This window comes from Rhineura floridana, chromosome 4, assembly GCF_030035675.1.
Source record: "Rhineura floridana isolate rRhiFlo1 chromosome 4, rRhiFlo1.hap2, whole genome shotgun sequence".
NCBI lineage: Eukaryota > Metazoa > Chordata > Lepidosauria > Squamata > Rhineuridae > Rhineura > Rhineura floridana.
Window position 1 is genome coordinate 121,859,688 of NC_084483.1, and position 17,617 is coordinate 121,877,304.

The following is a 17,617-nucleotide window of genomic DNA, read 5'->3' on the forward strand; positions in this document are numbered from 1 at the left end:
ATTGCACAAAAGCTGAGGCAGGCTCTCAGTCGCTTTCCAGTCATGTAGAGACCAGATACAGAAGAACTCCAAAGTGCTTTTTTGATTTTTGGTGGGGCAGTGCAAATAAAATTAAAATATAGTCTTTGCCATCCAAAAAGCCTTTTAAAAAAATGCAAAAAATTGAAAACTTCAGATGTTTACTTTAACCTAAATGCCTTGGATATTTATGTATATTTTTATTCTGTGTGATTTCTGTTCCTGTCCACTCTTTGTAAAACTGGAAAATGCTGTATGTTATGGATGGGTAACTTGTGACCCTACAAATGAGTTTGGGCCACAGCTTCCATCATTGTTTACCATTGGCATGGGAGTTGGAGTTTAGCTACATCTGGAGAGCTACAGGTTTCCCCTCTCTGCTCTAAGATACAGCTTTAAATTGCCAAATTGTTTGTTGCTGGGCGTTACAAAAATATATAGTCCTAAACTCTACAAAATTGTAGGGTATCAGCTGATAAGATACTATTTTTTAAAAATTCATTTATCCTTATAGCTGAAGTGCTTTGTAGCATCTAATTTTTTTTAGAATGTGCTATTGAAAGCAAAAGCTTATTACCCCTCTGCTGCAGGCAATGGCAGACAAAATCTGAAATAAAACTGCTGACATTCTCCCCCTGATAATCTTTTAATATTCTGTTCTTGTACCACAGATGCCTCAAAACATGAAGGCTAAATTATTATTTTCTTCTTGACTGTATGAAAAAAGAACTGAACCTATTAAGACCACCATTCTAAATATCTGGAAGATATTGTTTCATCCAATAATTCTGAGCCATGCACTTGTGTTACCACCCAGTGATAGTCAGGGCTTTGTGTTTGGGGTCTTTTTCCATGGTCCTTAACAAGCACACAGTGTCAGTAATGGCTCATGTCCCATCGCTACTGCTGTGACTGAAAATGTCACAAGTTCATTGCCATACTGGATGCTTATGCAGTAGCATGATGCTATCTTTTTGATCCACTTTTAAAACAATACTGTAATGGCCAAAATTCTTAATTGTTGTCCTCTGGAAAACAGACTGTTATTCAAGTGTGTCAAATACAATGTGGGCTTATAAAACAGCTACTTCAAAATGCAACTATGCTTGAAATGTTAGGTTCAGACCACTGGTGTCAAGCATCTTTTTCATACACACAGTGGGCGCTAAAGCCCTGAACTGAAGGTAGGCATATTGCCACAAATCAATTGCTGTGGCACATGCAACTTCGTCTTCACTGCAGAAACAGACAATTTATTCTTTCACCCACCAATCTATTCTCAGAGAAGAGTACTTTCTATGTGTTCTGTTGACTTGAATGCCATTGTCATTTGTGTGTGTTAGAGTAATAGACTATCTGTTTGCCACAGTAATATGATACTCCACCACCACCAACCCCCCCAAAAATCCCAGAATGTAAACCTTGCTCAAATGCTTTCTATTGCCAGGTATTTAATTATTTTTCTACACATTTGTTTCTTTCTTAATTTAGTCTTCCATAATTCCATAAAGTGTTATGATACAGCCATTTAAATGTGTACAAATTGTAAAGAATGTGTATACATGTTTTACACCAAATGTAATGCATCTTGCATGCAGAAGCAATTTATGAAGTAAGGCACTTTTTCACAGCACCACTTTTTCAGCCTTTGTATATTCACTTTTTGTGTCAATCTTTGTTACTGGTTCACTGAGGATTTCTCTTTACGCAACCTTGAGTTCATTCTGATGACAGAAGTTGAAGACTTATTATCTTTAACAGGCAAACTGGGAATAGAAGAACAGAAGAGAGTTTCAGTAGTGGAAAAGCAATGTCCATAGCAAGACCCTCTGGAACAGGCAGATCAGCAACTTCCTAGCAAATTAAGTCTTTAAATTGATAATAAATATTTATACATATAAAATGCTGTGCTTTGTTCCATTATTACATTTTGCAAATGTGTGTCTCGCATTGCTGGGTGATAGCCAGCAGTGTCATACTCTGAGTAGACTTTTCAATTCAATACTCAATATTGATTTCAATGGACTTTTAATAAGTCCAGTGACTTCAGTAGCTCTACTCTAATGCTGGATATCACCACTGTGTTTAGAGTTCTCCACATGCATGTATATTGTCAAAGTATCCTTTCAAAGGTACCATAATATCTTTTTATTGGAACTAGCTAAAGCACGTGGGAAATCTGCAGCTCTCCAGCTGTTACTGAACTCTATCTCCCATCAATCCTTGACCCACTGATCATTCTGGCTTGGGTTCATGGAGTTGTAGTCCAAGGGCCACATGTTCCTCACTGCCTAAACTAGAACATCATAAGTACCAAAGAAACTCTTAAGTTCACAAGTCTTCTGAGATGGAATGTTCAGCACAAGAGTGGGAGATGTTTCCGCCCATGATGGAAAAGCCCCACAGATGCATGTTGTAGGATACACATTCAGTTCATGTGGAGCAGTTCTGTTGGTCCTTACAAACTGTTTTGTAAACAAATGTATCCCAAACCACATTAGTATTACATTTAATAGTGTTGGGACAAGCTTACCCTTCTCAGGGACTGGCTCTATTGCTGATCTCACTGAAGAGCTCCAGGTCTTGCCAGAAAACACCGTTCATGCCATTTGCTGTTTAGCTTTGGCAGGCAGAGTTTTATAGTGTATTGTGGATTTTTTTTATTTCTGTGGGATTTACTCCCGTGAAATCATGCTTAGGATAGGTAAAACTGACCATAAGGAGGGAAGCCTGGAGTGGGCAGGGGAGAAGGAAGAGGGGAGGGGGCATGAGGGGAAAGGCAGGTCTGATCATTTGCATGCTTATTGAGTTAAATGGGATTTACTCCTGTGCAATCGTGGCTAGAATAGGTAAAACTGACCATGGGAGAGGGGAGCAGGAGGAGGGGATTGGAAGGGGGAGGGAAGGGGCAAAAGGGAGGTGATGGAAGGGAGGAGGAGGAGTGGAGAGCAGGTTTGGTTATTTGCATACTGAGTTCAATGTGATTTACTCCCATACAATTATGCTTACAAAAGAAATGGTTTGCCTTCAAGTCAATTCTGACTTACGGTGACCCTATGAATAGGGTTTTCATGGTAAGTGGTATTCAGAGGTGGTTTACCATTGCCTTCCTCGGGCTGAGAGGCAGTGACTGGCCCAAGGTCACCCGCTGAGCTTCATGGCTGTGTGGGGATATGAACCCTGATCTCACAGATCGTAGTCCTAGGATAGGTAAAACTGACCAAGGGGGAGGAGAGAGGGAAGGGCCAATTTGATCATTTGCATGTTTTTTTTATTTCAGTGGGATTTACTCCGGTGCAATTGTGCTTTGGATAGGTGAAACTGAGCTGGGGGAGGAGATTGGGTGGGCGGGCGGGCACTGGGCAGAGGGAAAGCCCCTTTCTAAAAGGAAAACATTGTGAACAGTATCATTCTTTTTCAGGATTTCCCCCACCTTTTTATTCTACAGCAGGCGTATGTAACCTCCCACCCAAATTTAAACCAAAGCTGTCCCTGGCCACATCTACACCCGGCTGTTATTTCACTTTAGGCAGTCATGGCTTCTCCCAAAGAACCCTGGGAAGTGTAGTTAGTGAAGGGTGCTGAGAGTTGCTAGGAGATGCCATGTTCCACACAGACCGTTCAATCAGAGCAGCTGACTGTTAAACCACACTGGCCACTGGTGGTCTGTCGGGAATAGGAGTCTCCTCTCAGCACCCTTCACAAACTACACTTCTCAGGATTCTCTGGGGGAAGCCATGACTGTCTCGTGAAATCAAAGTCTGATGTGGTGTGGCCCCCTGATTAAGCAAGCCCAGCAGCTGTGAGTCTGGCTTTTAGAACTCTGACAATTGGTTCTTACTGACCATGCCTGACATAGAGTTCAAGCCAAAAAAAATTTAAATTAGTTAAAAATCAGCCAGGCATTTTCTTTAACTTTTAAACTGCAGAAGATTAAGGTCAGAGTATGGGGCAAGACAGTAATAGGATTATAGGTACTCTGTGAACATTGCTGATTTTTGCAACAGATTATGAGAACTAAGAAAAAAGTCCAAAAGGGGTCTGTTTTCCCCTCTCTTTACACGTTGAACTCTTGATTCTCTGTTTTGTGTATCACCATGAAAATTTAGAGGGTTGTTAAGCAAGCGTGTCTGAGTTCAGGACTATAAATTTTGTAAGGTTTTGTTTTGAAATGAGCTCATGGGAAGCATCAGAATGGCATGGAGGGGTTTTTTCAATTTAATATTGCGGAATGCAAAAAATCCATGCTGACTCTTGTGGCTGTATAATATGGATTTAATATTGTGTGTACTCTATCTAATTTCCAGAACAGTTCAAACGTTGACCATGTTGGTGTTTGCGGATGTTTGCGTGATCAGCGCAGCTTACATTTGAGATTGAGACGGTCAAGAAACTCCAGAGGCAAGAGATAGGTTTAAGAGTCCTTTTTACTCGGACATTAAGGCATGCACGCTTACAAAGCAGTTTCACTTTCCTCCTAGCAAGAAACACTCAGTAACAGAACTCCACAGAAAGCTGCTTCTTCTCCTTGAGCAAAACCCCCCAATACAAAAGCTCCTAACATGAACTGCTTCACTCAGAAACCAAAACCCCCACAGAAGGCTGGCAAGGCTTCTTCTGCCTTTATCTCCCGGTTGCCTTGGTAGCAGCAGGTGTTGGCCTTGAGGCTGTGCCTGGCCTCTGCCAAGGCTCTCCAAAGACCTTCAAGAAACTTAACTCATCCTTGCTTTCAGGCTTGATGGAAAATAACCAAGAGGCAGCATTGCCTATGGGTCAACAGACCATTATGCATAACTTTTGCATATGGACAGGATTTTTTTGTGTTAATTTTAGTATGATGGTGATAATCCAAATTTTGTTTAAAAAAATTGAAGAGGTGGTGGTATTGGTTGAGTAGTAACAAATAGAAATGTTGGCTAATATTAACTTAATCACAACAGCCAAGCTTTGTTCACATACTAAAAATTTATCAAAATAACAAAAGCTCTCCAGATTTCAAAAAGCTTTTTTTTTTACCATGCCACTTTTTTTTTTTTTTTTGCAGTAGTTTGTGGGGCTGCTAAAGAAACCACTTCCAAAAAGGCAGCTGTTCTCTTTTTGGCGGAAACTGCTGATGCAGCCGAGGAGGGAGGAACGGGCCCTCACTGGAGTCTTGTCTACAGAGCTCTTGGCTCCCATCTCGGCTCAGCCCATTGCTGCCGGAGCTGGTCCCTCAGGGCACATCACAAATGTGAGAGAATCTAGGCATCCCAAGCAGCCACTGCCTAGGGAGTTTATGGGACACTCTTCAGAGGAAGACAAGAATCATCTCCTGAACCTTTCACAGCAACCAGGGGCCAAGTAGCTAGCAGGTCACCCAGAGACTCCTTGGATCCATCCATAGACCCAAAATGTGAGGATGAGGATTGTAGTGCGGGTTCAGAGATGGAGGATCCTTCCTCTTCTGCAACTTCCACCTCCTACAGACTGTTCCAGGCTGATTACGTCTTACCTCTCCTGTGCAAGTCTTTAGCAGCGCTGGATATTAATTTTTCATCACCAGACCCACCTCTGGTCCCTTCCAGAGGAGCCTCAGTTCTGAAGGCTCCCATACCTAAGGTGGTGACTATTCCAGTGCCTGATATGTTTAAAGCAGTAGCTCAAGCCGAATGGCAAGCTCCCCTTCAGACCAGACGTCCCCCCGCACTGGCCGCATGACTCTCTGGAATCTGAGTTCATGGATCTACTGAAAGTTCTTGATGTAGATGGGCCCATATCGGCTTTGGATCCCCGTTCCTTGTTGCCCAAGGAAACTGGGGCTCACTTCAAGGATATGTCAGAACGTCAACTGGACTTCTCCCTCCATAAGACTCATGAGGCAGCTCCTCTTGCTGTCAGAGCTTCTTGTGTGGCTTCTATTTTCTCATGGGCCTCATTGGTCTGGCTGAATGATCTCTTAGACCCAGCATCGCAGGATCTTAACAGTGACCCCAACAGACTTTACAATACTTTCTTAAAGCTTCACAGGGCAGCTTATTTCGTTGCAGATGCCACTCTGGATGCAGTTCAATTTTCCACAACAGCCATAGCGATGCAGATTATGCCACGGTGCACTTTATGGCTACGTCATTGGGACGCTGTCCAGGGGCACGGGTCAACTTGTCAACTGCTCCCTATGTGGGTCTGAGCTGTTCAGAGAACAGGTCTCCAGGAGGTCCTGGTGGACCCTAAGGAAAAATAGAAACCATGTTTGGCCACCTTGTGCTGAGATGAGCATAGACCTTTTCACCGGTATGCTCCTTACCAGTCATCCTTCCACTCATTCCAGCTATCCTTCCAGTCTTTTTAGCCCTTTCAGTCTAATTGATCATCAGGAAGAGGTTGAGAGTACTGATCTGGTCAGCGCAATTGGGCTAGAAGCCGTTTTTCCAGAAAATCCAATTCACAAATTGGAAACGGGTTTACCCTAGCATATTCTGGAACCAAGAGCAGCAGGCCTCAACATTCCTCTCAACAGTTCTGATGCAGAAGCTGTTCCGCTGGAGGCTCAGCTTCTTTGCTTCTCTCGAAACTGGGACCATGTTATTACAGATCTAGGGTCCGGCAAGCCATTTGGGAGGGCTACACAATAAAGCTAGAAAGCCTTCCTCCAAATCATTTTCTGCCTTCTATCTCCAGTTGCCCCCCCAAAACGTCGGGCGCTAACAGACACTGTTCTCCATCTTCTTCAAATCCGGGCGACAAAATGGTTCTCAGGAGTCTACTCCACTTTCTTTGTCGTGCTGAAACACAACACAACAACCTGAAAAGCAATCTTATACTTGAAGTTCCTGAATCAGTTTGTCCAGTACCAGAAGTTCACTATGGAGTCTCTTTCATCCATCAGAGAGGCTCTCCATCAAAACAATTATCTGGCATCGATGGACCTCCAGGAGGCGTACTTACACATGCCTATTCATCCCCAACACAGACAATACCTCCATTTCTTCTACAATCATCAGCACTACCAATACCGTGCATAACAATACTCCCCGGGGTTTTCATGAAGAAAATGGTAGCCCTGGTAGCCTACCTTCATTGCCAGGGCATTCACCTTTATCCTTACCTTGATGATCTATTAATCCAGGCACAGACTTTTCCTCAAGCGGAACACGGCGTTCATCTCGCTCTACAGGTCCTGACATCCCACGGGTTTCTCATCAACTATGCCAAGAGTCACCTGCTTCCCACACGACACCTTCAGCACTTGGGGGCGATTCTTAATACCCAAGAGGCTGTGATTTGTTTATTTCCAGAAAGGGTGGGAAATCTGCACATAATCACAAGGATACTAATCAATTCGACCTCAGCGGATCTCATGACCCAAGCCAAGGTCTTGGACTTACTATATCCGCGATCCAGATAGTTCCGTGGGCACACCATCATTCCACCCACTGCAGTGGTTCCTGCTTCCCTATCAGCAGGACATCATGGCCTGCAAACACAGCCATCTCTGACTCATCTTCCCTATGGTGGACAGCCTCACCCAATCTCCAGAGGGACATCCCCTTCCAGGATCCGTCGCAGGTGGTAATTATGTCAGATGCCAGTCTCTCAGAGTGGGACGCACATTGTCATTTCTTATGTGTCCAGGGACAATGGTTAACAGAAGGGACACAGCACTGCATCAATTGCTTGGAACTCAGAGCAGCCAAATTAGCCATCCAGCACTTCGTCCCAAGACTCCACCTCCGTCACATTCTGGTTCGAACTGACAATGTCTGTACGAAAGCCCACATCAACAAACAAGGAGGGACACTGTTGTGGAGCCTCCAGCAAGAGGTTTTCCATCTCCTCGCGTGGGCAGAACATGCACATGTGTGGGCGTGTACATTTGGTGTATGCAGAACATCTCAGAGGGGACATCAATATTACAGCAGACTGGCTGAGTCGCCAGCGGCTTCAAGCAGGGGAGACTGCATCCAGAGACATTTGCTCAGCTACAGTGTAGGTTTGGCAACATGAGAGTGGACCTCTTCGTGTCTCCTGTCAACCACCAGCTTCCCCAGTTCTTTGCCCGTTATCCATCAAACAAGGGAGAGGCAGTGGATGCACTTTCAGTTGCCTGGCCCCCAGGTCTCCTGTACGCTTTCCCACCAACTCCTCTGACAGCCCACACCTTAACAAAGCTGAGGGAGGAATGTGGGGAAATACTTCTGATAGCACCCTACTAGCCATGCCACCCGTGGTTTTCAGAGCTAATCCGCCTGTCGGTCCCCTTGGAAATTTCAGTCTTACCCAGAACTCCTGACGCAAGGACCGATTCAATATCTGGACCCAGCCTGGCTGAAACTGACAGCTTGCGGCTGAGCAGCACTGTCTAGGGGAAGCAGACCTGTCACAGGAGGTTATATCTACCGTTTTGGCCTCACACTGGCCTTCTACAAAATCTACAGTTCTATGTGGTGAAGCTTGGTCACCTGGAGTGGACACAGAGACATCTGTCCAACCAGGGCTTCAGTCTCGGATATACTTAAGTTTTCTGCAGGAGGGTCTCAACATGGGCCTGAAGGTCAACACCCTGAGGCGTCAAGTTTCTGCACTATCATTGGTGTTGTCTCTTTGCCCTTCGGGAGTTATGGGTTCCCATCCACTAGTCAGATGCTTTCTCAAAGGAGCTATGGCCTCTGTCCACCTACAGTCCACAGATACTCTTCATGGAGTCTTCAAACTGTCCTTTCTGCTCTTCAGAAGCCACCTTTTGAACCGGTTAACTCCGTTCCTCTCTGTCTATTGTCATTCAAGGTGCTTTTTCTTGTGGCAATCACCTCGGCCAGACACATCTTGGAGCTCAATGCATTGTCTGTAGCCGATCACCTCTGTATTTTTTGCAAGGACTGTGCCATCTTGAGATTAGACCCTTCATTTGTGCCCAAGGTGAACTCACTTTTCCACCATCAACAAGAGATCGTCCTTCCATCCTTTTATCCAAATCCGACTCATTCACAGGAAAAGGCCTGGCATTCTCTGGACGTTAGGAGAGTGTTAAAGGTGTATCTTAATCAGACTAAAGAGTTTAGACTGTCTGATTCACTGTTTGTTTCATTTCATCCCACCCATTTGGGAACAAGAGTATCTACTTCTACCATTATTATTATTATTATTATTATTGATTTATTTCTATTTACAGACCGCTTACTATCTAAAAAATCTCAAAGCAGTTTACAATAGAATACACAAGGTACAATAAAAAACATATCAAATTAATTTACAAAGCAAAATTGTCATGTTGGCTGCAAGCCTGTATCAAATTAGCATAAATGTAAATGTACTGCCTTCAAGTTGATTCCCATTTATGGCAACCCTGTGAATAGGGTTTTCATGGTAAGCGGTATTCAGAGGTGGTTTACCATTGCGCTTGCTCCTAAAAATATAACGGCACACTCTATGCATTCAGCCTCAACTTCAGCAGCTTTTTCTGTCAATGCCCCACTATCGGAGATTTGCAGAGCGGCCACTTGGTCCTTCACCAATATGTTTGCTTCTCATTATAAGATGGATTCTCATGCTTCGGCCGAGGCTACCTTTGGCCGACGTGTTTTGCAATATGTTCATAAAATCTGAGCCACATTATCCTCCCTATCCTAGGTGGGAACTGCTTTGGTATATCCCACTTGGTGGACTATCATCCAGGGAGAAGGGGACTTTGGTCCTTGCCTGAAATAAATTCCTCCTGGATGATAGTCTATCAAGGCCCACTTCTGTGTGGCTCTATGAATACTTACAGGGCTTGTTAATCTACAAGGGCTTTTGCTTCGCCTTGGTTTTTAAAAAAAAACACTAAAAAAGGCAAATACAAAAAAGTTTTTTCCGCAATACTACATATTAGTGGCAATACAGTTGTTTTATTGCTGTACTTATTTGTGGCAATACTTTTGGTCTATTACTGTCTTCTTTGCAATTGTTTTCACAAATACAGTTTACTTGTTGAATTACATGGCTTTTTCTGTTAATTCTTTCTTTTTCAAGGGAGTAGGTCAACTCTTGGAGCTACAGTGTTCGACTCGTCATGAAAGGACTGGGGAGGTCACGTGTGTGAGCCAATCTACTCCCAACAATTCAGCTGTATTTCCTGCATATTGACGCTGGGTGGAGCCCATTACCCACCCACTTGATGGACTATCATCCAGGAGAAATTTATTTCAGATAAGGACCAAAGTCCCCATCCCACAGCAGCCAAGTCATTGCACTGTGGCCCATTGACTGAAGCCCAACTGGGTTCCAAAGCTTGTTTTCACCTCTCTGCAACTGGCCCAAAGATCATACTATGACCCAGATTAAGATATGAACTATCTCCATCCAGCAGCAAGGCAGAGATGGGCAGACCACTGCAAAAACTAAGATCAAAAACCAATAGGGCTCTAAATGATAGTTGCTGGTTCCAAAGTTGACCTACCCGCCTAACCCGGAATGCACCAAAAAATAAGGTGAGGGCCATGGCATGAAATACAAGGGCCTCAAAGCAACTAGAGCAGAGAAGACCCCACTGGACCAACAGATTAGATGAAAAGGGTGCCTTGTATCAGGGACTTGTGGATACTCCTTAGCAAGATCCCTCAAGTATATGCCTAACACAAAGATCAACAGATGTGTCAAGAAAACCCTGTGATTTTGCCAAAAAGGAAACTCCTGAGAGCTTACGTCACATGGGCCTGAGAGTCCCCTTCTTCTGCACTCCACCCAGAACTCCATATGGTGACCTATGGTGATGAGCTACAAATGTTGATAATCCTGAGCATCCCTGAACTCAAGCTTCCTACTAGCTTTATGATAGCAGGAATATGTACAGGCTTATAAATCTTCTCTGCCTCGCATCTCCAAGCTCCCAAAGCACAGTTAGAACCACTGGCAGTTGGTCATTGGCCTCCAGTGCTAGCTGGCAAAATCTCTCCCATCTGGTTCTGGAACAGAGCAATGCCCATAACACAGTGAGCTAAGCAAAGGATGTTAAACTGGAAGCACTACATAATATAAAAACTGGACCAACTGCATGACTCGGGTTTCTGGACTCAGGGACTTGATGACATAAATGATGGACTGATTATCACACCAAAAATGAATGGTTGAACTACACAACTGATCAGACCACACACAAACTGCCACTTCAACAGGTTAAAAAAAATCTAGGAAGGCCAAATCCCTCATGACACCCTCTTGCATGGGGCCAACTACCATTGTACCAGTTATTGCCAAAAAATAATAACCCCAAAGCCATGGGACCCTGAGGCATCAGACCTAATCTGAAGCTCAGCTTTCAAGTGGCACTCATCCCTCCAAAAGAAAACTCCATTAAAGTCCTGCAGGAAGGAAGACCAAATTGCCAAATCAGTCCACATGAACAAAGAAACCCTGACCCGATAGTATGGCCAGGTAAGACCAGCCATGGCATCATAAATACACCTCAAAACTCAGCCCGCAGCAACCCATGCAACAAACATTTGTAAGGGTCAGCCAATTCCTGCAGGACCAAAAAGAGGACCTCCTTGCAGTGACAAATGTATTTTCTCTTCTGACACAACAATACTAGGTCAGCCAGCAGCAAGCAACAACACTGCATCTGAGAATCAATCTCAATGCCCTAGGTGGCTCTCAGTTTTCTCCAAGGCCAGGTGAACCCCAGTTCCTGGGCCAAACAAGAAAACAGCCATCAAAAAGTGGTACTCGTTAGAACCTGATATCCCCAAAACAAAAAATCACCTAAATTATGCATCATATGATCCAAGCCTGACAGCCCACTCAGGAAAGAACTAAAATGCTAAAAAGAACAGCATGAAATCAAGCAACCCATTGGGAGAGCGTGGTCAACATAAAATTGTTCCAAAACAGCAAAACCCAGTAACTCAAAATCAGAAGGATGGACAGAAAGGAGGCAGAAAGTGGACTTACTGTGGCACTTACCGATGAGATCATCTCTCCCACATTGACTCCTCCATATCTCAGGGGAGGGAGGGGGTCATAGGCCTCTCTCATATGAAAGACCCTGTCATAGGCAAGCCAGGGAGGCTAGGGAACTCTGTGTAACCCCTATAAATAATGTGTAGGTATTTCATAAGGACCAGACCCCTGAAAGGCTGCTTCTGTAAAAAAAATAACTCACATAGATATGTATAAAAAGACAAGGAACCAATTGGTCCTTGTCCTATTAAACCTTTTTGTGCTTGGGTTTATCCTGATCCCTATCCTCCCGCTTCTTAGCAGGTTCCTAGAAAAGTAAGGAGAATAAGTCAAATGTATTCTCGCCAAATGTTTCCTTTAGTGAATGGGAATAAATGAAAGCCTAATGAAGCTGAAGTCTCTCCTGAGGGAATGGCCCCATCTTTAAAGGAGCTCAAAAGATTCTCGGCAGAAATGGGTGACACAGATGATGCAACCTGCTCAAAAGACCCAGTACCAGGCTCGGGGATTATGGGCTGTCAAACCTGGCTATAGGTTGCAAGTAAAGCAGCCTGTTGCTGCGGATGTGTACCCTCCTCAACAGGAACACTAGACTCAGCCCTAAGTGGCCAGCACGCTTGGGGGGTCCTTACTGGGGCTGGCCTCAAGAAGGGAGCTAAAATGAAATCAAGAATGTAACATTTAGATAGCTTAACCACATCAGATGGTTTCGATTTCTTAGGCTGATGCTTGGAAGGCCCCAGGGCAGCTCTGTTCAAGTAATTAAGTAAAGACAAGGTGAGAGTAAGACAAGGCCCCCTCATCATCATCTGTAGAAATGGGTGGGAAGAGAGCGCTTTCAATGGACTTTGGGTGCCTTGCCCTTGGGCCCACCCCTACCCTACCAGAGAATTATTATTATTATTATTAATAATAATAATAATTTGTTGTTATGTGCCTCCAAGTCGATTACGACTGATGGCGACCCTATGAATCAGTGACCTCCAAGAGCATCTGTCATGAACCACCCTGTTCAGATCTTGTGAGTTCAGGTCTGTGGCTTCCTTTATGTTTGGCCTTCCTCATTTTCTACTTCCTTCTGTTTTTCCCAGCATTGTTGTCTTTTCTAATGAATCATGTCTTCTCATTATGTGTCCAAAGTCTGATAATCCCAGTAAGCTTCTAGTGATAGTTCTGGTTTAATTTGTTCTAACACCCAATTATTTGTCTTTTTCGCAGTCCATGGTATGTGCAAAGCTCTCCTCCAACACCACATTTGAAAGGAGTGGATTTTTCTCTTACTCGCTTTTTTCACTGTCCAACTTTCACATCCATACGTAGTGATCGGGAATACCATGGTCTGAATGATCCTGACTTTGGTGTTCAGTGATACATCTTTGCATTTGAGGCCTTTTCTAGTTCTCTCACAGCTGCCCTCCCCAGTCCTAGCCTCCTTCTGATTTCTTGACTATTGTCTCCATTTTGGTTAATGACTGCGCCGAGGTATTGATAATCCTTGACAAGTTCAATGTCCTCATTGTCAACTGTAAAGTTGCATAAATCTTCTGTTGTCATTACTTTAGTCTTTTTGACATAATATCAGTTGCTGCTAATATAACTACCACTGAAAAAAGGCCAGAAGCAAAGTGCCAACAGCACACAAATGAGCATAATGAGACCACCCAAGCCAACAAAAGGTCTAGAGCCAAACCCCTCACTGCCAAAGGAAGGCAAAAAGGTCTCATAAGGGAGGGGGAGCACTAAAACACACAGTCCCCCAAAGCTAATACTGTAAAGTGCTCCTTAGCAGGGAAATTATGGACAATATAGACCATTCCACCAATATAAAGCACCAGGAAATGGCGAGAAAGAAGGAGGCAATAAAAGCACAAGCTGCAAATGTGCAGCAGCTGCAAGGCCGAGCATGCTTACTCTAGCACGGACCTACTTTACTCCTTGTAAACTGGTTTGTAAGAATGACTCCATACTGGCTTGCGTACTTTAGCAAACAGAGCAAATTTTTCTCTATATTCTAACAGGACTTTTTTTTTAAAAAGTAAATTTTCTTCAAATTATAAAAACTGACTCTCAAACAGGACCTGGTTTGTAGTTTAAGGCTAGGGTAGTCTTACTGTTTTAGAAATGTTTCATTATTTGAATTCAGACTGAAAAACTGGTGTTAGGCTTTATACTTCCCTTTCATGAGTACATACTGAACTGAGTTGTAGTCCAACAACATATACAAGGTACCATGTTGGCTACTCGTATTTTACTTAGATGATTTATATACCACCCTTTGCACAAGCCACAGGATGGTTTACAACAAAGCAAATAGATAAAAATACATAAAATAGATAATAGATAATTCTTTAAAAACACAACAATAACTGAATAACAATTACTATTAGCAGCAGCAATCAAGGCTCTCCTTCAAATGTCCATTGAAAAAGATGTTTCTTAACTAACCATCTAAAGCTATAGAGATGGGGCCAGATGTACCTCAGTAAGGGGAGTTTCACATACAGGGAGCTGCCACTAAAATAATAATAATAATAATAATAATTTAATTTGTGGGTCGCCTATCTGGCCAATGGCCACTCTAGGCGACGTACAATTTAACAACAATACATTACATCATAATAAAATACATCATAAAATAAAATATAACAATAAAACAATAAAACAGTTCCAGTACAGAGTAGTAGGCTATTCGTCGTAAAAATTTAACCCTCCCCGTAAGTCCCAAAGGCCTGTCTGAAGAGCCAGGTCTTCAAAGCTTGGCGGAATACATTCAGGGAAGGGGCATGTCGAAGGTCATATGGGAGGGAGTTCCAGAGAGTGGGGGCCGCCACTGAAAATGCCCTCTCTCTAGTCCCCGCCAACCTAGCTGTTTTAGTTGGCGGGATTGAGAGAAGGTCCTGTGTGGCTGATCTTGTTGGGCGGCATGGTTGGTGGCGCTGGAGGCGCTCCATCAGATAAACTGGGCCGAGACCGTATAGGGATTTAAAGGTTAATACCAACACCTTGAATTGGGCCCGGAAAATAACTGGAAGCCAGTGTAGGTCGAACAACACTGGGGTGATGTGTTCCCGGCGGCGACAGTTTGTAAGTAGTCGAGCCGCAGCATTTTGTATAAGTTGTAATTTCCGGACCGTTTTCAAGGGTAACCCCACGTACAGCGCATTACAGTAATCCAACCAAGAGGTGACCAGGGCATGTACCACCAGTGGGAGCTGATGAGCAGGAAGGTAGGGCTGCAGTCTACGAATGAGGTGTAATTGATACCAAGCTGCCCGGCTCACTGCCGAAATCTGAGCCTCCATGGACAGCTTGGAATCAAGAACAACCCCAAGGCTGCGGACCTGGTCCTTCAGGGGCAATTTCACCCCGTCGAACACCAGGTCAACATCTCCCAGCCTTCCCTTTCCTAGGCACCCACACCACATACATTGCTCAGTGTATTTCCCTACAGCATAACATAATCCTGGACTTTCCAGAAGAGAACTCCTAAGCAACTTGATTATTAATCAAGTACTCCGAACCCAGGGACAGTACTTACCTTCTGCATAGAATCTTATACTCATGTAAAAGTAGTTTATATTCATGTGGATTTGCCTAATTTTCCAATCTGAAAACATGCACACGATGAAGTTATGTGGGATCATAGGAAAAATGACATCAACAAAACCATCGTTATAAATACAAGCTTTTATTCACAGGGTTTTTTGTTTTTTACTTTAGAGGTACTTTAATAGCTATCATTAATACAGATGAACTGAAACTTGGTGGATGGCTTTTCTACTGATTGCCTGTTCTTGCTGAGAGGAGGATACAATTCAATGAGATTTAAATAAATTGTTATTAATGGGAACAATTTATTAACTGAACTAGAAAGCTTAATTCCTGCCACCTCCTATTTGACAAATACAATTTGTCCCAGTCTACAGATGTGATTTTGCTTCTATTATGATTACTAGGGGAAGGGATTAGGTTATATCTCAGTTATCATATGAACTTACAAAACATGATGAGAGACCAAGGCAATAGTGTCCAAGGCATGCTTCATATACATTATTTTATGTAATTCTTACAACTACCCTCTACTAGAGCTGTGGTGTTAAAAGCATAGACTGACTGCATGGTTTGAATCAGGGATTTCTTGATTCACAAATTAGCCTCTAAGCCACTATACTAGCTCCTTTTGAGAGTCAAATGGAAACAAAAAAATATGACTGTTCTCTCTCTATGCCTAAATAAATATGGTCTAGCTAAAACTCCCTCATCTGCAAATAGTTTTAGGATGAACAGAGTTAAGCTTTTAAACAGCTGCTGCTAAAAATAGTATTTTAATAGGAAAAGTTTCACATCTGTCATGGTGAGTCTGTTTTTGGTAAGGGATTCTTCTTAAGTTTTAAAAGAACAGATTTAAGAAAACAGAAGGATGTGCAAGGATTTAGGGGGGGGGTAGGTGGGTCCTGCCTTTCTTCAAAATAGCAAAAAGTATTCTAGAATCACAACAACGTTGCACAGTAGGTTAGGCTAGTGAATTGCCATGGCCACCCAGTATGCCACAGTTCTAGCAGCCAAGTTCTGTACACACTGAAGCTTCTGAACCATTTTAAAGGGCACCCCATGTAAAACCAGAGCCGATCACTGTGGCCCAGTTATCCCTTCCAAGAAAGGCATTACCTGGCGAACCAACTGAAGCTGGTAAAAGGTATTCTGGGCCACTAAGGCCCTGAGCTTGTGCACCTGTCGTGCCAACTTCATGGACTTGGAAGCTACTACCACACAATGCCATCCTATCAGGATTCAGCTTCAGTTTATTTTTCTCCATTCAGCCCATTATCAAGTCCAGACAGTGGTTCAGCACCTCCACAGCTTCACTGGACTGATAAGCACAAAGAGCTGGGTGTCATCTGTGTACTGATAACACTACCCTCCAAATTCCTGGAGAACCTCATTCAGCAGCTTCAGATGATGATGCAAATTTAACAAAGGGGAATAAAAAAAAATAAGATTGTTAAAGATGGGAAAATAATAAAAAAGGAAACATATTTGAATTATACTAATAGTAACAATAACCCAGCATCAGTTTACATTACAGATACAATAGCCATCAGTATATGCATCTTAAGTTAAATATATAAGTTGATATAAGCCCTTCTGATGGCCAAGATTGACATTTATATGAAATATGTTCAAATGTAGCCATGGCAGTGAGGTCCTCAGACCACTGCATGATAGACGGTGGGTATATACAGCAGCTTAATATAGAAGTCAGATATAGATGGGAGATAAGATGGAACCCCGTGGCTTAAATATCATGGGTTCAAGCAGAAATCCCTCAAGAGTTTTCCTGAAATTAATTCCACAGGAAAGATTGGACCTGCCCCAACCCACAGAGCTTGTACAGCAAGATACCATGCTCAGTGTTAACAAAAGCCTCCAAGAAATCAAGGAGAATCAATAGAGACATACTTATTTATAATTTGATTTATATCCCACCCTTCCTCTCAGCAGGAGCTGAGATACGTCTCTATCTGCCTTCTGATAAAGGCAATCTATAAGGGTGACCAAGGAAGTTTCAGTGCTAAACTGCCACTCTAATTGGCCAAAATAATATATATATATATATATATATATATATATATATATTTACTAGATTTATATCCCACCCTTTCTCCCAGTACGAGGCCAGGGCAGC

At 43.1% G+C, this 17,617-nt stretch overlaps 1 protein-coding gene and 1 long non-coding RNA gene across 5 annotated transcripts in view; one reads left to right on the forward strand and one right to left on the reverse strand.

Moving 5' to 3' along the window:
* The window catches only part of SNX9 (sorting nexin 9), a 66,662-nt gene extending 64,741 nt beyond the window's left edge, over positions 1-1,921 (forward strand). For all 3 annotated transcript variants that reach the window (XM_061624227.1, XM_061624226.1, XM_061624228.1), the window contains one exon: positions 1-1,921. In XM_061624227.1, the coding sequence (XP_061480211.1) occupies positions 1-48 (48 nt within the window). In that variant the 3' untranslated portion in view covers positions 49-1,921.
* LOC133383467 (uncharacterized) overlaps positions 1,445-17,617 on the reverse strand; it is a 24,983-nt gene continuing 8,810 nt past the window's right edge. For both annotated transcript variants that reach the window (XR_009762304.1, XR_009762303.1), the window contains exon 3: positions 1,445-1,784. This is a non-coding gene — a long non-coding RNA (uncharacterized LOC133383467). The remainder of the gene's footprint in view (positions 1,785-17,617) is intronic.